Consider the following 20964-nt stretch of genomic DNA (forward strand, 5'->3'; position numbering starts at 1 on the left):
ATAGTTGTCCCTAAATGCACCTGAACCTCGAGTTACTTGCCATCTGTGACATGTCCCTAGGAGAAGCTTCATGTGTCTGTGTACTCTGCTCTGGACCTGCTCTTTCAAAACAGCCAACCTTCAGCCAAAAAATACAGCTTCTGTGTCGCTGTCATAAAGTTACCGTCCATCATGATGATTGTGTGATGAATAATGCATGGGATCTTTTCTCTGCGACCGGTCATGATGTTATTGGTGCAGTTCCTTTTTCAGTCTGCACTGTGCCCCTCACTGCCTTTTTCCTTGTTCCCCCCATCCTGTCCTTTCTGATCCCTTGCTTTCAGTTGGCCTTTGTTGCGAGGCAAGGCCCCCTTTCCCTCTGGTGGGCTGTTCCCTCAGGGGAAGGCTGGGCCAGGAGGAGCTGCTGGCTTCGAAGGTGGGCGACTATCTTGGCAGGTGGCCCGGTGGCCTCACCTGCCAGGTTGGCAGCAGTAAGGGCTCATCTCTTGTTGCCTCTGCCTCATTCCCTCCCTGTGATGGGTAGAGGCCTCAGCAGAGCCTTCCAGGCAGACATTCCCAGGATACCCTGGCCAGCCTGGGAACCCAGTGCACCCAGGCCACCAAGTTTGTGCCCCATCAGCAAGGGTGGCTTTTTAGCTGTCACTCAGTGATGCTGAAATACACAAAAAGTTGTTGGAGTCTGTTCCCTTTTTTGTAGATTGGTTCATAAACATCTTGGTGGGTTTGGGCCTAACACTGAAAGGAGGAAGTCTTGGGTCCTTTTAGGACAGATTTATGCTGATGGAACTGGAAGTGGGGTGAGTATGTGACCAAAGGGTAGCTCAGTAGAGAACTGTCAGGGAGTGTGAGTCGGTGGGTCCAGGGCACATTCTGTGGATCCCTGTCGAAGATCTTCAACAGCCTGCATTTAGAACATTCTGCAGAGGCAAGAAGATGGGAAGCCTATTTGTATGAAATGTGAAGGGCCAGTTCTAGGCATGTGTGTCTAGAGTTTTGTGCTTTGAATTGGACAGAACTTGATCACTGAGGCTTGAAAAACTTATTACTGTTTCCTGGATGATTTAGATGTGCAGCTACCCCACTTTGGACCATAAACCAGCAGTTGCCTTTTCAAGGAATGGTTGAAGTTTGGAGATGATAGTCGTCCACTCACTTTATGGAAGGGGACACTGAGCCCAGTGTCTCAGCACACTTTTGACGAAACCTCAGCCTCGGGCCCAGGCCCTGCTCTCCCAGTGCCTGGCCAGGTCTCCTTGTACTCTGCCACGTTGCCCACCATTTTCTCTGCTGTTCACTGAACATCCCACTCAGCAGGTGAAACGGTCATTGCAGATCAAGGTCATGAGTGAATTGATCTCGTCAGGTGTTGCCTGATCCTTTGTACCTGAGGGAAGCAATTTCTGGCTGTCTCCTGAGCTCTTCTGCCCCACGTCCTTCTGTGTACTGTGTGCCTCCCCCACACTGGGGAGGAATAATAGCTGACACCCACGTTAGAAACTTTACCAGTCAAGTATTATACTGTCCGGCAGGGCTGCAGAGGACCCCACCATGACCTTCTCTGTCGTGTTGCCTCTTCAGCAGAGGTGGGAGGAAATGAGATGAGTGTCAGCAAAGGATGCTCTGCTGGTGGTTATGCTTAGGGGCTCCAATGTTCAGGAATTGTATGGTTCCTCTATTCCTGAGTTGTTGACCGTGATTTAGAGGAGCTAAGGTTCATTACAGTTGAGTTTTGCTCTTCTTCCTTGGGCCAGGGTCTCATGCCCCCGCTGGCACACACCCACCACTGCCCAGGCTGTGGTTGGTGGTAAAGCGAGCTCTCCTCTGCTTGCAGATGAACGTGAAGCCGTGCAGAAGAAGACCTTCACCAAGTGGGTCAACTCCCACCTCGCCCGGGTGTCCTGCCGCATCACGGACCTGTACACTGACCTTCGGGATGGACGGATGCTCATCAAGCTGCTGGAGGTCCTCTCCGGAGAGAGACTGGTAAGAGGGGATGTGAAGTGTGGTGCCCTGTAGGTGGGAAAACGTTTTTTTGAAAAATCAAGTGTGGACTTGTCTGCAGTTAATGGTTGATATTTTTGAGGAGGAGACTCCTGATAAGTGAGATGAGTACGCTTGGGGAAAGCTCCACGGTGACTGGCATTCTGAGTCTGGGTGATTTTCTTGAACTGTAATGAAGTGGCTTCACTCTGGTTATTTGCAAGGTTACTACCTTTGGTCAGAAAGGTCTTGGCTGATGTCCCCTGTTAAACAGGGCACGGTGCTGGAAATTTAAGGGCCAGCCTTGGGTGCTGGCTCCAGGATGTACCTGTATTCCTTGAGATCACGGAATAATTTTAAATTTGTGTCTTACTGATTCTCTGGAAAATCTGAGCTGCTGTTTTAAGGTGGAAGGAATTGAATTCAGTGGTCCCTGGTGTTTTTTTGGTTTCTTCTGTGAACACTTTTTGTTCTGAGGGTGGAGGGAGAGGCTGGTGCTGTGTCTCCTTGGAAACCTGGAGCTTTGATGAACTCCCCCGAGCCTTTTTGGGCAGGGGAGTTGTCGGCCCAGTGACACTGTCCTCCCCATCCCAGCGCGGCCATGGCCGTCTCTGATGTGACTTCTGTCTCTGGACCTTAAACTGAGGAATCTTAAACCAGTCATTGTAACTGACCCAACAGGTTTTGTCTCGCCTTGGTGTGGAAATGGGTGCTGTCTTCTGCCAGAGCACAGGCAGTTCCATAGGTGCTGGTGGGGGCCCAGCCAAAGGCAGGCTGACGCCCAGGGATCGAGCCCACATCTGCAGTGACATCACCAGGAAAACATGATGCTGGTGGTTGGCAGGGCTGCCAGAAAGCCTTACTTTTAACTCGAGCTCCACCCTGTAACTTGACAGCCACAGTGGGTCTGCATGCAGACCGACCCACACACCTCTGACCACAGGCAAGGGGCTGCGGTTGTACCCTGTCCTGTCATTAGCCCACAGACAGAATGGCCCCTTTGAGCCTGGGTAAGAGCAGTCAGGTTTCCCTTTCCCTGCCCCTCCGTTCAAGAACAGCCTAGGCTCCTCTAAGAGACAGTGAAGCCCCGTCTCATCCTCGGTGCCTTTTGTCCACATGCTCTTTGTTCCCTGAGCGTGCACGTTTTGTTGCCTCGTTTTCTTGAGAGGTTGTGGGTCACGCTAGACACACTGGATAAACAAAGGAGGCTCCTGCCTCCATGACCATGATGCTTTCCTGAAGGCGGTTTGTAAGGCGGAAGTAGGAGCAGTGGGTCCACATGGGGAGGGCCAGTCATTTTGGTTTGTTTTTTGACGTGAGTCTAGGCCAGAATTATTGTGATATTCATCTTTAAATACAATTTTGGTAACCAGACTTTCTCAACCGCCCCACATTTTTTTCCCTTTTAATGTTTAACCTAGTATGATTGTCTATTGATTTTTTTTTGAATGATGTTTTGAAAGTAGCTAAAAAAAAAATCATTAAAGGTCACCTGAAACTAGAACTTAGTTTGAACATTAATTTTTGTCCCAACAGGGTCCCGTCTTCAGGGCTGTGGGGAGTAAACTGTTCACCCTGGAAGGTCCATAATTCTTTCATACCAAGAAGATTGGGTCCTTGATAATGTCCACATAATAAACGGGATCAGACCCTTTGCCCTTTATTCTGGAAAGGGCAGCAAAAACATTAGGGAGTAAAAAAGCAACCAGCAAAGCATAATTCTTGGTTGTTTGCAGATACCTCCCACTCCTCTGTTTATTTGCTGCCAGCGGTCTATATATATATATATATATATATATATATATTTTTTTTTTTTTTTTTTTTTGCCGTGACCCAGAGGCCTGGGAGAGTAGAGATGGAGAAACGTGAGAGGGCTGCCATCTCCATCCTCTCAGGCAGTCAGTGGCAGAAGTTGTGTTTAGCCGTGACTTACCACTTTGTAAAACCCCAAGAGCCTTGACTTCTTTTATTATCCTTTCCTCACAGCCAACTCGTGACTATAGTCTGATTAATCTTCTTATTCCAAAAGTAAGGTTACCATAGATAGAGTGAGCTACAGCTCTTGTTCATTTGTACTGGAGATTTTTGGCCTCTTTGGCCCCGTGGTTTATTTGGTTCGTGGAGCCTTCTGGAAGGGACACAGACCACACTCTGCTGTTGGCTGCAGAGGCTGCCAGGGACTCAACGTTAGAGACCCTCCCTGCAGGAGAGGACATCCATCCATGAGGGCTTGCCCCAAAGGATTCTTGCATCTTCAGATTCCAAAGCGAATGAGGTTGCTAGAGCTTCCAGTCCTGGGTAAATTAATGTCCACAGCCAAATGGTTGTATCATCAGATAACGTTCAGTCAGCGCTGGGCTTTCTGCACCAGTGATCCAAAGCCCTGGGTCACATAAACATTTGCACTCCATCTGGAGCCATGTCTCCATCGGCATTTCAGCGCCAGCATTTACCACCAGCTTGACAGTAGGTAGTAGATAAATGTTTGAGAGACTGTAGTATCTAAATTTATTTTATTAATAGATTCTTGGAGCCAGCTCATCCCTCTTTACAGAGGGGAAAATTTGTCTTATTTTTACTGAGTGAAGTTCAAAGAAATACATTAGCTTAATGATCCAGAGCATTCTACCCTAACCCCACCCTGCATTTCGGCTTAATAAAATTTGAGTTAGATTTGAGCATGTTTTGGGTAGGCATTTTGGGTTATCAAGGCACTTGATTCCAATGCACTGGAGAACATGAGAGGGCAGGAATCCTCACGTCTGGTCCTGACTTGGGCGGGATCTGTGTCCGGAAGTCGTTGCTCTCTCTGCCGCAAGGTATGTCAGGTCCTGGAGCAGTGAGTAAACTCTTTGGCTGAGCCCGGAAGCTGCTGCTAATTGGGATTGGGTTGATGACAAAGAAAACCTTTCCTTTCCAATGTGTTACTCTGAAATTACCGTGTACTATAAGTTCATAAATGTCTTGCTTTAAAGTTCCATAAAGAATATAGACCGGGGCTTCCCTGGTAGTGCAGTGGTTGAGAGCCCGCCTGCCGATGCAGGGGACGCGGGTTCGTGCCCCGGTCCAGGAAGATCCCACATGCCACAGAGCAACTAGACCCGTGAGCCTTGGGCCCACTTGGCAAATTTGCCCAGGACCACACCGCTTCTCAGGGGCAGGGCTTGGACTAGCTGCTCTAATAAGCAATCAGGATTATATTGTCAGTTTCTGGAGGTTGGTTAGTTAGCCCTGTAATTCCCACTCCTCCTTTGGAGTTGGAAAGAAGATGGGTCTGGAGTAAGGCCCAGATGGGTGAGAGCTGTGGTTGATAAAGATTTGGGACTAGAAGGGACAGAAGGGATCTTGGGAAGGGGAAACAGGAAAAGCACCCACAAAACACAGGCCCACAGGCCCTGGTGCGGAAGAGCAGGGACACTTGTTAGATTGATTTGAAGGAGGATCCGTAAAAATTGGCATTTCCTCAGAGGAGCCCATGCCTGCAGAGCCCCCCTTGCTTGAGTTGCACGCGAGTCTGGTATTGATCCTTGCCTCCTAAGTGGCATCTCAAACTGCCCCATCAGAAAGGACACAGAGGACAGAAATGCGCATGTTGCCGTGGGAACGGACCTGTGTCGCACTAGGAACGTGACAATAATTAATGGAGACGAGACAGGGAAGGTTCCTTTTCTTGGCAGAGCGAGCCACTCTTGGGGCGAGGCTTGTGTTTATCCCTGAGCGATGCACCCCTCCCCCAGTTGCACTGTGTTCAGTTCACTCCATTGTTATCTCTTCTTCCTCTTGAGAAGATGGAAGTTGAGTAAAATAAAAATAGCTCTTTTAAAAAAAAGGGAAAACTGTCTGCCAGATGGGAACGGAGCCTCGTAATTTCCTTTCACGTAGACATGTGTGTGTACTGCCCTTGGTTCCCGGTGTAGCATGAAGAGGGCGCGCTCTGGAATCCCGGCTCACCGCACACCAGCCAGCCGTGCGCCATCACCTCACCCCTCTAAACCAGCATGTTCTCATCTGCAAAATGACAAGAATAATAATAATTATTGCTGTGCAGTGTTAGTGTGAGGATTAAATGTAAACCACCTAACAGAGAGGTTAACATAGTGGCACAGGAAATGGCAGCTAAGAATTTTTAGATCTTGGGAGTTTTGCCGTTTATGTGACCCAGTGTGTTTCAGTGTACATAGTTCTGTGCAATCATTAACCCTTCTAAAATAAATTCCCTGTAACGATTGCCCCCTAAACTTGCCCAGGTACCGTGCCTTAAAACACTTGAGAAGCCCTCTCTGAAGCAGACACAACATGAGTTTCAGGAGTTGGTATTCTTGAGTTTTAGTCTTGATTCTTACTCCCCCTCATTGTGCTACCCGTACATCATCTAATCACGCCACGTCTGGTTTATTCTTTTGGCTTAAAAAGGGGTTAATATGCCACCGAAGATGAGTGAGCTTCAGTTGAGATGAAATGTGGCAAAGTGTTTGAAAAACAGAGAGAGAGAGAGGTATAGTGAGGCAATGAAGCAACGTTCACTGCACACCATTTAGCCTAGTTTGAATCACTAGCTGCACAGCATAATAGTAATATTTAAAATATCTCTGTAAATCGTGCTTCCCAGCCTTGTTTCCTAGTAAGCTCTGAGTCAGAGGTCTTACTGTATCTAGAGTCCTTAAGTGTTGAGGTTTGGGTGTTTTCACAACTTCTCCGCTCTCTCGTCCTATCTCCCCTCCCTCCAGGCACCAGCCAGTCATAAGTTTTCTCTACCACCTTTTCCTTTTATTTCCGTCCAGAGTTTAATTTGGGGTGTCAGGATTAGAAGAGTAATATCATTACCATTATTTGGGGGCACATTCCCTTCTGGTATTAAATTTGCCTTTCAGCTGACGTATACCAACCTCTCTGCCTCTCAGTGGGAGAGCTCTATCTAGACCCTGAACATTTCCTGTTGTCTAACAGAGAGGTGTGTTATTTCTAAACAGTTTGAAGCCCAAGTGGCATGGAGAGGGGGAGCCCCCTCTTTTAAGTAGAATCGTTGGGAGGAAAATCCTTGAGGCACCCCTGTTGGTAGACACACTTTGCGGGTTTGAGAACACCATAATCATTAGTTCACCATTTCATTTATGTAGCGGCCCTTTGAGATAATTATTCATATTATCCCCATGTTACGGATAAACAGACATTTGAGAAGTAAGGCACTGATTTGCTAGAAAGTGGGGAAATTGTAACTTAAATGTGGGCATTTTAACATTAACATCATCTTCTACACTGAATTGCCCAACAAAAGTATGTTCATGTTTTATGTTTTAAAAGATATAAAGGCCAGGAGCAGTAGGAAAATTAAAAATAGAAAAACTTCAGGGGGAGAAGAGCAGAGAGTATCATCCCCCCGAATCTTGGTTTGATTTTTGGGAGAATTGCAAAAAAAAACCCAAGTGGGGTGAGGGTGTCTCCTGAAAGTTTTCCATTTCCTCTGACTTTTGGAAATTGGTGAGGTTTGTTTTTTAACCATTTGAAGAAGTCTGATCATCTACCCAGAGATGTTTCTCTGCCGTTTTTATTTTAGTTCCCCTTCCTTTGTGTTCCCATGCACGAGTGTTTCTGATGGCTGGTGCTGGAGGGGACTTACGTTGTGTCCAGGTCTGGGGTGAACCACCCTCAGATCCCACCTGGCATGGCCAGTCAGCATCAGCACGGTGTCCCTGCCACGTGGCGTTGGGCTTTTCCAGCCTGCAGGAAAGCGTTTGGACCCCTCTTGCAGCCCTCCCCCTCCCACACCCTTGCACCCCCTACTCACGTGGAAACGAACACTCAGTCGGCTGGGATTTTGTAACGAGAGAACAGAGGCTTGAGCAGTGTCTCACGTGCGTTTGAAGTTGAGTTTTTCAAGATAAAGTCCAAAAGGACCAACTGCAGAGTTATGCCTGCTGCAACCTGGGAAGGTCCTGGCAGCCCCCAGCCTATTCCTTGTTCTCCTGGTGCTCAGGCCCTTCTGTCAGATGACAGAACTAAACAATTTAGTAAAGAGTTTGATGTCCTTTGTCCAAGGGGACACAGTCCGTGGACAGAGGAGTGCAGTGCCTCACGAGTGGTGGAGCATGCTTCCCTAGGGATTTGGGGCGAGAGCAGGTTTCCAGAGGTTAGAAAAGGGGCAGCATGGGAACAGGGCGTGACTGGCTAGGAGGTTGGAGGTTTCCTTAGGAGGCGAGCGGGTCCTGTTTTCTGGGGTGAGGTGAGCTGGAGGACTGTGATGGGTGTGTGTTGGGGCTCCTTGACAGCTGTTTCCCTCAAGGGCAGTCTGACTTAGGTTTGTGACGTGGGCCGAGCCACTGGGGTGGCCTCTCTTTTGTGGGTCCTGGTACTCGAATGAACTTTACCAATTCTAATTCCACCCACACTATTCCTCTCACACTCAGTTAAGACATAACCTTTTCTGGCCTCGCAGGTACCTGCTGCCATTAGGAGAGCGCTTCCATCCCTGTTGCTCTGCGGTCCTGGGCATATGGTGCCTGACACACGCTGTATGGTCACAGGCTTGCTGGTCAGGGCACAGGCACTAAAGAGATGAGAGGAAGAGGCCTCTGTAGAGTAATGAGAAATATCAGGAGCCCCTGCCCCAGAATTCACGTGCTTCCTTAGAGGCAGTTAATCCCCACCCCTCAACTTTGAACAGAGTTTCAGCAGGAGCCACCTGGACACGAGAAGAACAAGGAACCACTGTGGGTGGTCACTTTGCCAACCTCAAGAAATGACCGCTGATCCAGAGAAAATGAGAAGAACCGAAAGCTGGCCCGCGAGAACCAGGTGCCGAGTCCGGGGACTTCTCCCCCGAGGGCTCTGGGCACACCCCTCCATCAGGGCCATCTCCCCTGTTAGGAGGGGACCCACGGGAGGAGGCTGCTGGGCGCGCCTTGGAAGAAGGGGGCTCCAGTGTCAGCCTCAGACTGTGTCTACACAGTCGCTCACGGAGTCTTAGATGGAGTCCACCGCTTTCTGTTTTAAATATCTGGCCTTTTCCTTACCTCGCCATATTGCTTGATTTTGATGTAATGTTATCACTTGACCTAACATGAATAACAAATCCTAGCATTTCTGACATACCTGAAATGTATTAGTTGTGACGTTTCTGAGAGACGATGCCTTTTTGCAGGGGGTGGTGGGAGGTTGTAAGTAGACTCATAACGCAGACTTCCCTCGATGCCGCGGGTGCGGAGGGCCAACTGGAGCGTGAAAAGCGTGACTTTTTCCATTGCTGTTATTTGAAAAGCTCTGCCACTTGTGGCGAGGCCTCTGGCCATAATCTTACTTCCTCGGGGTCAAGGCACATTCCTGTATGCGTGCCAGTCGTTTCTTGTAGAAGAGAAAGTCAAGAAAAAAAATAACATAATCTGAGACTGAGTACTTAAAGTGGTCACTTGTTAGCCAAGTTATCTTCTCTTTGTATGTTTTCCATCTAGCACTTAACTGAGGATCTCAGCTACAGCGGGTAAAGTGGGAAGCAGGCAAGACCTTACTGTAGGACTAGCTGTCGCCCACACCTGCGTGTGCCCAGGTTGCTGCGCACCTGGCTGCCTTTCCTCTGTGAGGCCGACTTATAGCACACACCGTTGCCCAGTCCATCTGTGGGCGTTCAGGTCACTCCATGTAGGCCTTGGGCTCTGAACCAAACCAGAGGCCACCGAGAATAGAGCAGGAATATAAAGCATTATCCCTGCTCTCAAGCCAGTAGTCAAGTTGGAAGTAATAAGAACAACTCATACGAAATAACAGCAAAAATATAAGATATGTGATTACTTCCTGAACTCTGTGGTCCAGACAGAGACCACAGATGTATAGGTTTGCAGGGGAAGGGGAGACCTGTGAGAACTGGAATGGTTGGAAATGACTCCTAGAAGGAAAGATGTGCCTTGACCTGAACCTTGAAAGGTGGGTGGGGTACAATGAGTTGGCTGAGGAGGTAGGATGGCAGCCAGGCCAGGTTCATCTTCTGGCCAGGGGGGTGTGGGCAACCTGGTGGCAGCTTTGTGGAGTAATGAGATCAGCCTGAGGTGCACCCTCAGCTAGAAGCGGGAGTAACGGGCGATAGAGAGGAGGGTGGGAAGGATGGAGGCGGGCGATGGAGGCATGAGCTTGTTCTTGACACAGGAGATGATAGAGACCCGTTGAAAATTTCGAGTGTGTGTGTGTGTGTGTGTATCTTTACCTATTGCTTTGTTTATTTAAAATGCTCACGTTGAAAACACCTTTTTTTGATTTTGATATAACTGATTAAAAGGAATAGACATTTGAGGTAGTCAAATTAGACTACTCTCTTATTTTTCTTACTTTATCCTTTCTTTGCAGTAAGTCACACCCTTTTACTCAACCCCCCTCCATCATCCTCACAAAACCAGCACTTGAAAATTCCGCTGATTTGGTGGAGTGTCCCCCCCTTTTTCATTTTGAGCCAACCTTGGGAAACAACCCGAACCAGCAGGTGGCAAACCTGTTTTTACGTTTAAAGCAGCCAGAAAATCCTCAGAGGTGTTTCGCGGTGCATCTGCAAAAATGATAGGGATGGCAGTAGTAGCTCTGAAATTCTTTATGAAAATTGGGTTCCTTTTTCTCTAAGCTTCCAGCTTCTGTGCTCATTTGTAAATTGTGTCGCTTCCATGATTAAACAAAAACCTCTGAGGAGTGATCGGTTACCATCCCTTAAGTAAACTTTTCTAAGGCTGTTAGATAAACTCTGTCCTTGGACTGAATGAGCACTTTTTTTAGCGTTTTGGTATGGGTCGGAAAGCGCTGCATGAATGGGCACGTGTGCACTTTCTGGGCTGTAGTTCTGAGCTGGTTTCTGCCCTCTTGGATGATCTGTTTCCACCTTCTGCTCATCTGTTTTAGCCTAAACCCACCAAGGGACGAATGCGCATCCACTGTCTGGAGAACGTGGACAAGGCCCTTCAGTTCCTGAAGGAGCAGAGAGTCCATCTTGAGAACATGGGGTCCCACGACATCGTGGATGGGAACCACCGGCTGACCCTCGGCCTTATCTGGACCATCATCCTGCGCTTCCAGGTAAGGGACTTGGCCCGGCCATTCGGCCTCCCTCCTGGGTAGGAGCATCCCTGTGAAACTGGCCTCCCCATTCCAGAGGGACCAGGAAGACCAGGTTGAAATGTCGTCTCGGAGTCAGGTGTGCAGAGCGGCAGGTCACATTGGCTGCCCTGTAGGCATGTGGCAGCTAACCATATCCTCCCTCAGTTCTGCCAGCCCCTGAAAACCTTGACTCTCCTGGCAAATAAGAGGGTTTCTGGGCTGCGTCTCAGCCCACCACTTCACCGACACCTACTGTAAACGTCTGGTGTCTGCTGCCCTGCTTTCAGGAGCAGAAGTGTAAGGATGTGGTCGATGCTGGGTTACTACCACTGGACTGTTTGAACTTTGCCAGGTTGTGGCATGCATCATAGAATATCTTTAGGCGAAGCTTCTTAGGATCATGACACATGTGTGGGCTCTGTTTTCACCTTCTCCTTCTCCTTTGGATGTGAGGAAGCAGTTTTCAGGGGGGATGTGCAAAAAAAGCCTTATGCTTGTTTGAATTGATGATGATTTTATGGGTTTGTTATACCCGAGCGAAAGGTTCTAAGTATAGAAATACTCTAAGCCAGAAGGTACTCTCAAGGTCATTTTGTCCAGTTCCTTCACTTTATGAGGGAAGGGAGGAGCCTTGCCAGGGATCACACAGCCAGTCAGGGCTGCTGTGCATGATTCTGACCCCTTGGAAGAGAGCTCAGCCTTTCTTGTCTGTGAAGCACCTCCTGCCTAATTACTGGTTCTTTCTCCAGGCTGTTGCTTCATGCTCCTGCTTTTCACTTAAAATCTGAAATTCAGGGAACACTTCTTACCATAGCGTCAGGTTACTCTGCAAACAAAAGTCGGAACAGTCCTGTCTCCACCGTGGCTGTGTTCTCTGTATCTTCCCTTCCTGTTAAGCCCCTTTGATGAAGTTTGATTGATTTTTTTTTTCCCTAGGTAAATAAAAATCTCACCAACAAAGGGCCATGTCAGAAATCAAATTATAGCTCTCTTTGTATTCTTACTAAAACGCTGAAATCAACCTCTAACCAATCGTTTTCCTTCTGCTTCCCTCAGGATCGGGCAGCTCTAGTTTAGTGGTCTGGTTGGGTATGTGGGAGGAGGGAGGGGGTAGGGGACCAAACCAGAGCTGTACAGAGACACTCCCTGCATGGGGGGTTCCTAAGCCTGGACCTGCCTTGGGAAAGCCGTTTACTCATTCAGGTTCCCTGGTCCCAGCCCCAGCGCTTCTAATTAAATAGGTCTGAGGCTGGGAACCACTGTGAAGGTGACATCGTTAGTGGAGATTTAATTGCAACAATCAGTGACTTTATTTTGCAAACAGAACTCTTCTGCAGGTTTCTGTCATTTAGTTCCTGAATGATTTGAAAACAGAGTGAATACCATTGCATTCACTAACTATTGCTCTTGGCCTTAGGCCAACAGGACTCTCCTGGAGCATCGCCTCAGTTCTGTAGAGTAAAAAGTCCTGTTTCTCTTGCCTTTGGCCTGTAGTAATCAGAGCGTGGAAGGGCGTACTGACAGTGGCCTCTCTTGAGCGGGTCTTGTGCCCATGACGGGAGCTGGCACACACAACCCTTTCCAGGATTCTAGGCATGAATTGGGTTGCATCATTGACTAATTAGCTTCCTGCCAGCTTTCCTTTTTCTGTGCTTGAACCTGTAAATGCTGATACGTAGTTTCTCCCTTTCCTTTGAGGCTGATGTCACTGCATGGCCTGCAGGGTTGGTGTCTGACATGACCCCACCTCCCACAGCAGTTTTATCAAATCATCCCCGGCTCCACAAACATGTATTGATTCTGCACCAGCCAAGGCCCAGCTCACATTCTGCGTCCTCTGTGAAGCGTCCCATGTATCTACAAAGATCTCTCTCTCTCCCCACCGCTCCCCAGCTCCTGAATGTGCAACCTTGTCTTACATTTCGTGTGTGTGTGTGTGTGTGTCCAGAGTCCCCAAGATGTGGCCTGCCCTGCTGTGTGTAGCAGGTGTGCATTAAATACCGATGATGACAGACAGGTTTTATGCTGCTTTCCCTTAAAAGAGAGTAAAAGATGGTGTGAGAAACTGGAATGAAAGTTGTCGAGTTTGCCTAGTCCACACAGGGAGCTGTCTTCATTTCAGAAGGGTAGATATTGTTTCTGAAAGAACAAGTCTGGAAACAAGATTCCCTTCACACTGAGGCATAGGAAAGCTGACGGGGGTTAATGTGTAAAATTCCACCTGCCTTTCCTGGTGAGTCTGTGTCTTACTCCTTGAGCGAAGGTTATTCTTACACACTCTTTGGAGTTTGGAGTTTATGCAAGCTCAGACTTCACTTACAACAGTTAAAAATGGAGAATTTTTTTTAGAAGTGTAATTATTTCAATTTCTAGGTGTTTTTCCTAGTTGAAAGTTTCTAACTTTTTAATCTTATGTGTATGTATTTTATCCTCCTCCTACCTCTTTCTCTTAAAAAGAATTCTGGGGCGTGTTTCTAGATTAAATGGAAAGACCTTTGACAGGGGCCAGGACAGGGAAGCTTTGAATGGTTAGAGCTGAAAGAGAGGCCAACACCCTTTCCGCTGACTCCACCCCACACTTTATCATTATAATCAAGGAACTAAAGGCAAAGGGGTATTTAGAGCATTTGTTTAAAATCACGTAACTGGTAGGCAGCCCGTGATCCAAAGAGCTGACATGTATGGATCCTTACTAAGAGCCCAGCCCTTCGTACTTTGCATTTGTTCAAGTGTGCAGCAGCGCTCTGAGATAGCCACCCCTCAGAGGGGAAGCCGAGGAACTCGCCCAAGGACACGCAATAGGTGGGGGAGCCTGGATTCGGACCCAGAGAGTCTGACTTTGGTGCCAGTAGCCCAGGCTCTATGTCCTGTTGAGAATCAGCGGCCTATGAGTAGCTGATGAATACAGGCTGTCTTAGTCCGTTCAGGCTGCTAAAACAAAGTACCACAGATTGGGTGGCTTCCAAACAGTAGAGATCTATTGCTTACGGTTCTGGAGGCTGTAAGTCTGAGATCAGGGTGCTAGCATGGTCAGGTGAGGGCCCTCTTCCAGGTTGCATACTTCTCATTGTGTCCTCACATGGTGGAAGGCGCTAGGGATCTCTCTGGAGCCTTTTTTATAAGGCACAAATCCCATTTATGAGGGCTCTACCCTCGTAACTTAAGCATCTCCCAAAGGCCCTGCCTCTTAACACCATCACCTGTGGGGCTTAGGATTTCAACATAAGAATTGGTGAGGGTGTGGGAGACAAACATTCAGACCATGGAAGCACAGCATTTAAGGGCACTCTTTCTCTGAGAGTTTGAGTCAGTTTTCAGGAAATGGTGCACGCACTGTCCTCATCAATGAAGAACTCACTCACCCTGGTGTAAAAAAATCTTTGGATGTGAGAAAACAAACAGTATTTTTCTAGAGTCTGCTGAGGTTCAAGGCGTACCGTATGAACCACGGTTCTAGCTTGTAGTTGGAGAGGATGGGCTATGTCGGGGGTAGAAATGACCCCTAATCGGTTCTTGGAAGTCAGGCAGGTAACTAGTCTTCACTTCAGTCTTATCTTTGTGCAAAATAGAGAACCTAGTTCTGGTTGGTGTTTCTAAGAAGTGAACCCTGGCTTCAGAAAGCAGTTCTCATTGACCCTTGGAGTAGGCAGTCTGCAGGGCTAGGTGTTGATCTAAAGTTTAGTCTATGTATATGCCGACCTCTTCTGTGGCTTTCATTAGGAAGCTAATGCATCTATTGGTCTGATATTTCTTTGTAAATCTTAGATCCAGGATATCAGCGTGGAAACTGAAGACAACAAAGAGAAGAAATCTGCCAAGGATGCATTGCTGTTGTGGTGCCAGATGAAGACAGCTGGGTGAGCACAAACTCAGGGGGTTAGGGGCTGCTTCTCCCAGGACTAAATTCTACCAGAGTCATCACTTACAAGGTGTTGACGAGTATCTTTTCCACCACTTCATTGAGATGTCTTGTTGACTCGCAGGCAGTTGATGCACTGACATTTCGGCTATCTCTCAGAACAGGAGTTGATTTATATCCTGGACCTGTCATTTGCACAATCAGTTTCCCTCTGTTTATTAAGGAAGTTCCAGAGAGAAGTTAATCTTGAATTTTAAAACCCTGAAACCATGTTTAAGAATATCATCCATGATATTTGTAAAAAGTTGTGGGTTTTCTCCTCTCTTTAATTTCTGTTGCTTTGGGAAGCTCTGTGCAGTAAACTTAAGGGTGGGTGGTCTTTGTACATTATCTCAGTTTCCCTTTCTTTTATTCTTTCATTGAAATTTCAGTCAAGATATTTTTTAAAGAATTGCATCTTGCTTATTGCTCACTGAAACTGTCCGAGCTCCTAGGTACTAATTGAGAATTGGTTTTGTACCAGGTTAATTTTGCACCAAGTAAGGACTACTTGAAGGACAGATGTAACTGTAATGGACATGATCAGTCAGTGGTAACTATGGAAACCATAAAGAGTGTAAGCCTTAGTAAGGGGATCAAGTTAGGAATGAACTTTTAATCAACCACAGGTAGAAAGTTATTAATAATCAATGTGGTGTAGAGTAGCTGATTGACTGCAGGTAAGTTTCAAACATAGGGAAGTGTTTCCGGGAGGTACTAGACTTACAAAACTTCATCCAGTTCAGTGGGATAAGGAAGAAGGAGGGCTGAGTGTTTGAACAGGTAATCCCAGCTACTTCCTCTCCCGGAGTGCCGTGTGAACTCGGGTCTTGGTGTCTGCAGGGTTCTGGTAGCTGTGCTGGGGGCGTGGAAAGCCACTGAAGCAAGGAGGCCTCAGAGGCATCTAGTTGTGGTCACTTTTTTCTCAGTAAGCCTGGTGTTTTCAGTTGAGGACGCAGATCACGGATCAAATTACCAAGAAAGAAAAGCCATGTGGGTGTGTGTTTTATTCTTATTTTCCAACAAGGAGAAGTTGAGGCGGATCTTAGCTTTGATTTGATTGTCCTTATGGATATTCACTGCCCGACATTTCCGCAGTGCCTACAGACTTTTTTTTTTTAAGCACTGTGTTTAGCAAAAGCACAGACCTTTGTTTGATAATTGTGTCGCTCTTGTCTTGTGCCTCGTGTTTGTTAGGTACCCCAACGTCAACATTCACAATTTCACCACTAGCTGGAGGGACGGCATGGCCTTCAATGCACTGATACACAAACACCGGTGAGTCCTTAGAGGTGATGCTAACAATTTGGGGGTAGAATGTTGACATCCTTGTGTAGCAGATCTGTGACTTTCAGTCCTCATGTCCGTTGCCCTCGCTGCTGCATCACGGTGGAAGTTCCTGCCTTCCCCGTGAGGAAGGTGAGGGAGAATGTGTAAATTCTCCCAAACCAGAGAAACAAGTTCACCCATTCTCTTCATAAGCTTTGAGGTTGTTTATTCAAAAATCGGGTTTCACTGTTTGATGATTAACTAATATTGTAGGCTTTTACTCTGCTAAGTGGACACTTTTGGAGTAGTAATCGAGTCCCACTGGTCACACGATATGTTTTCAAGCCACGGTTTCCGTTGTGTTCCACTGTTGTTCTACACAGGCCTGACCTGATAGATTTTGACAAGCTAAAGAAATCCAATGCACACTACAATCTGCAGAACGCATTTAACCTTGCAGAGCAGCACCTCGGCCTCACTAAACTGTTGGACCCCGAAGGTAAGGACTCCAGGGGTAAAAGGTGGGACCCTCGGCATCTCTAGCACTGAGGGGTAAATATAAAATCTGCTTTGTGTCAGTTTGTTTAATTTGTACAGTGTGCTTTGGGAATTATCTAAGGAAGAGGAGTTTAATTTTGGTGTGGGAGTTACTTGAGGATTTGTGTAAAGGATTACGTCTGAAAAGGCCTTGAAAGATGAGTATGATTTAAACATGTGCCAGAGGAGAGGGCGTGGCAGGTAGAGGGATTTGTGTGAGCAAAGGAACCAGGAAAGAGGAAGGTGTGATTGGGGACTAACAGTTTATTGGGAGTGGTGTTAGCATGATGTTGGGAAAGATACAACTGGAAAGGTGGGTGGGGGGCCCAACAGGTTACAGTCTTTAGAGGTTATTCAGCAGGCAGTGGGGAGTCATTGAAGCTTCTTAACCTCTGTGCTCAAGGAAGAGAACCTGCCTTAGGCTCTCCGTACATGCTTGTTGACTGATGTTCATCCCACGGTGCCAAGAGCGTGGTCTGGCCTGGGTAGAGATGGAGGCAGAGGCCTCCTTAGGAGACTGTGCGGTGTTTGCTCCTGAGCACGAAGAGCTTCAGTGAGGAAGGTGCACCCGGAACGTGTGGGTGGCAGGAGTAACAGGCGCAGTCCCTCCTGGTGGCTGGCTGCTTGGCGGCCCAGTCTCTGCACGGATCCAACCTCTCTGCTCTGCGGATCCCTGCAGCAGGACTCTGAAGACTGACTGCAGGTGACATGGAGCAGACCTGTGTGGGACAGTCCCATAGGTTGTAAATCCCTTGCTTACCAAAATCCTAACTGTAGGCTTCGTCTTAGCACGAGCTGTCACAGGAACGTTTTCTGATGTCGAGATGCATTGAAAACGTAAGAGGATCTGTTTGTAGGTCTGGAGCTTTTTAGACCCTCTCAGCTGTTAGCAGACATTAGAGAGAAAAAACTGTATGTGAGTGAAAGTTTAAAGTTCTTATAAATATAGAACAGGAAGTTGAACTCGCCAAGGGCAGACCAAGGTCAGGAGGCTGCCAGGCAGGCGTCTTGCTATTTTCCAGTGCATCAGATGCACTGATAGTTTCACTACAGGAAGCTGAGATAAAATTATCTTTGTGCTAGCCCATTAAATGATTTCTCAATATAAACACAAAACTAAAATTCCTTGGACTGTGATAAATCTTTGTGCTTAACCCCTGCCTTACTCTGGAAAGGCATCCTCCCTGAGCCCGAGCTCTTTGTGCTTAGATAAAGAATCTTCTTTTTTTTTTTTAATCACTATGACAAAAAGAAATTTAATAAGCTGCTCATTAGTTAATCTTTCTAATCACCACCCACTGCAAAAAGGGGATTGAGGTTCCCCAGATCATTCGAAGACAAGGAGCTAAAAAAAGCAGTCGATGTCACTTATTCTGTGGGTTTGATCTTGATTATTAGTTGTCCTTAGCTGCTATTAGTTGTCCGGTGCCCCAGAGAGTTTCAGTTAAAATAAAATTGTAAACAAGTTAAAAAAGGTTTTGCTTGCTCACTCCTTCCCAGTTATGTCGACATTTTATGTTTATTAAAATTGCATACAGGGATGGCATTTTTTCCTGGCCTTCCTACAATTCTGTATCCACGGGGCCCACTTTGATGGGGCCAAACAGACACAGGAGTTGGCCACAGGGGCCCTGGGGTGGGAACAGTAGCTGTGGCCCCCCGCTGCCATCAGCTGCCTCAGTGACTCTGGGCAGGGAGCTTTCCCGCCCTGTACCCTGGTAGTCAAGTCTTTAAAACAAGAGAAACAACCTGCCTCACACAGGGCTGCCAGGAGGATAGAAGTGAAGGCACGTGTGCGGAGGCACATTGAAAACAGAGCCCCATGCGTCAACAAAGAGCCATCTGTGTGTGCTCTCCTCCGTCTGTCCTGAGTTGAGTACTTCCCAACATTGCCATACCCCAAAGACGGACCACCTTCATTCATTTGCTCCCTCCCTCGATAAATATTTATTGACCACCCACCCTGTATATAGACAGCACGTTAGGAGGTGGGGAGGCATGGTGACACAGGGCTTCCCAAGACTGGGTTCCTGCCTTGGAAACTCAGTCTTGTAAGACTAATGAAATGTGCATAAGTAATCATAGGACCTGGCAGAAAGCAAACGATAAACAAAGCCCTTTAGGGAACAGAGGAGACAGTCATTCCAGCTGTAGGGATCGGAAATGGCTGTGTTGGAGTGGTGGCTTCTGAGCTGGACCTGAAGGGTAGGAAGAAGGTGATGTGCTGGGGAAGGCCCTTTCAGACAAAGGGAGGCTGTAACTGGAAGGAATATTGGGAATTGAGGGGTGGTAAATACTCCAGTTTGGTTTAGATCTATAGTGCCTTAGAAGAACCAGTAGGCTATAGAATGAGAAATGTCTAGAATGGCACTTGGCACTTAGAGGAAGCTTGATAAATACTCGATGGATAGATGGAAGGAAGGGAGGGAGGGAAAGAAAGTTAGGGCAAATTGTAGAGGCCTTTGGGGTTTATACTTTATTTTTCAGACTGCAGGGCACTTCTGAGTAATTTGGGCTTGGGAGGAAGCTGTGCTTCACAGCTGTGCTTCTGGAAGATCAGCTAGGCAAGGTGTGTAAAGTGAATCAAGTAGCAGGGAGACCCAGTGAGGAAGCCACTGCTTCAGGTCTGGTTATGTGACCGTGAGAGCTGGACCCGAGTGTGACAATAAGGATTCCATAAATAGAATCATCAGGTCTCAGAGCCGGTGACTAACTGGATATATGGGTAACAAGGAGATAAAGATGTCCATGGACTTAGTGGCCGGGAAAGATTCTGGTGCCACTGGCAGAAATAAGGACCACAGAGAAACACAGACCAGCCTAGGGGTCGGGGAGGCAGGGAGGTGAATGTGGTGTGTCTGGGTGGTAGCCACATCACTGAGATATCTGACTCAATTCTTACTATGTTCTTCATTTCTGTTTAGTAGTTTTGTATATATTTTGTCACCTCAGTGGCCTGGGATCCTCTAGAGAAAGGATCCTGTCTATTAAGACTTTTATGTCCTTCTGTCATACAGAGTGAAGTAAGTCCGAAAGAGAAAAACAGATATCGTATGCTAACACATATATATGGAATCTAAAAAAAAATGGTTCTGATGAACCTAGGAGCAGGACAGGAATAAAGACACAGATGTAGAGAATGGACTTGAGGACACGGGGAGGGGGAAGGGTAAGCTGGGATGAAGTGAGAGAGTGGCATGGACATATATACACTACCAAATGTAAAATAGACAGCTAGTGGGAAGCAGCCACATAGCACAGGGAGATTAGCTCGGTGCTTTGTGTCCACCTAGAGGGGTGGGATAGGGAGGGTGTGAGGGAGACGCAAGAGGGAAGAGATATGGGGATATATATATACGTATAGCTGATTCACTTTGTTATACAGCAGCAACTAACACACCATTGTAAAGCAATTATACTTCAATAAAGATGTTTTAAAAAAAAGACTTTTATGTTCTTATAGCAGTAGAAGGCACTTATGAATGTTCATAAACTAAAAGAGCCAGGGAGGTGATTTCATCCCTGTTAGTTAACTTTATATTAACACATTGATGGCAGAACTCTTAAGCCCCAAAAAAAAGATACGGGCCTGTGCAGTGCTGAGCAGCTGTTCCGGGTTGTTCCTGCTGCCTGGTTGGCGGTGCCGTGAGCAGGGTACTGAACAGAATCTTCTCTGGGTTGCAGATATCAGTGTGGACCACCCTGATGAGAAGTCCATTATCACTTATGTGGTGACTTATTACCACTACTTCTCAAAGATGAAGGCCTTGGCTGTTGAAGGAAAACGAATTGGAAAGGTAAGCTCATACCACTTCTGTAAGTTGTGAGACGTAATTAAGGTTCACATCTTAATGTGCCGCCACCATGCACTCAGACGTTTAGCTACTGGGAGTTCGTGGCAGGTTTTCCACACGGCAGGGAAGTGGGCCTCTCGATCCCAAAGAGTAACAGGAGGCAGGAGTGGTGGGTGGCTAAAATACTCAGGAAGGGATTTCAGGGGGATCTCAGACCCGGAAACACCCCTCCCCTCAACCTTGCCAGAAAATTGGGTATTGAAAATCTGATTGAGTTGCCTGATGTCATGGACGTGAAAATCCTACTTACCACGCTTGGAAAGGCCTCATCAGTATTACGCTTTTTTAATTATTTTGTTTGGCTGATGTTCCCTTGCCATATATTTCAGAACACCGCAGATCAGACGACATTGTCTTCTC

At 47.2% G+C, this 20964-nt stretch overlaps 1 protein-coding gene across 6 annotated transcripts in view; it reads left to right on the forward strand.

Annotated features, from left to right (window-relative positions):
- Window positions 1–20964, forward strand: part of SPTBN1 (spectrin beta, non-erythrocytic 1) — a 197536-nt gene that overhangs the window by 129260 nt on the left and 47312 nt on the right. For all 6 annotated transcript variants that reach the window (XM_060117307.1, XM_060117312.1, XM_060117310.1 and 3 more), the window contains 6 exons: window positions 1832–1983; window positions 10852–11025; window positions 14812–14903; window positions 16142–16222; window positions 16597–16712; window positions 20435–20547. In XM_060117307.1, coding sequence (XP_059973290.1) covers window positions 1832–1983; window positions 10852–11025; window positions 14812–14903; window positions 16142–16222; window positions 16597–16712; window positions 20435–20547 — 728 coding nt within the window. The remainder of the gene's footprint in view (window positions 1–1831; window positions 1984–10851; window positions 11026–14811; window positions 14904–16141; window positions 16223–16596; window positions 16713–20434; window positions 20548–20964) is intronic.

Source organism: Mesoplodon densirostris, chromosome 14 (assembly GCF_025265405.1).
Source record: "Mesoplodon densirostris isolate mMesDen1 chromosome 14, mMesDen1 primary haplotype, whole genome shotgun sequence".
NCBI classification, from domain to species: Eukaryota; Metazoa; Chordata; class Mammalia; order Artiodactyla; family Ziphiidae; genus Mesoplodon; species Mesoplodon densirostris.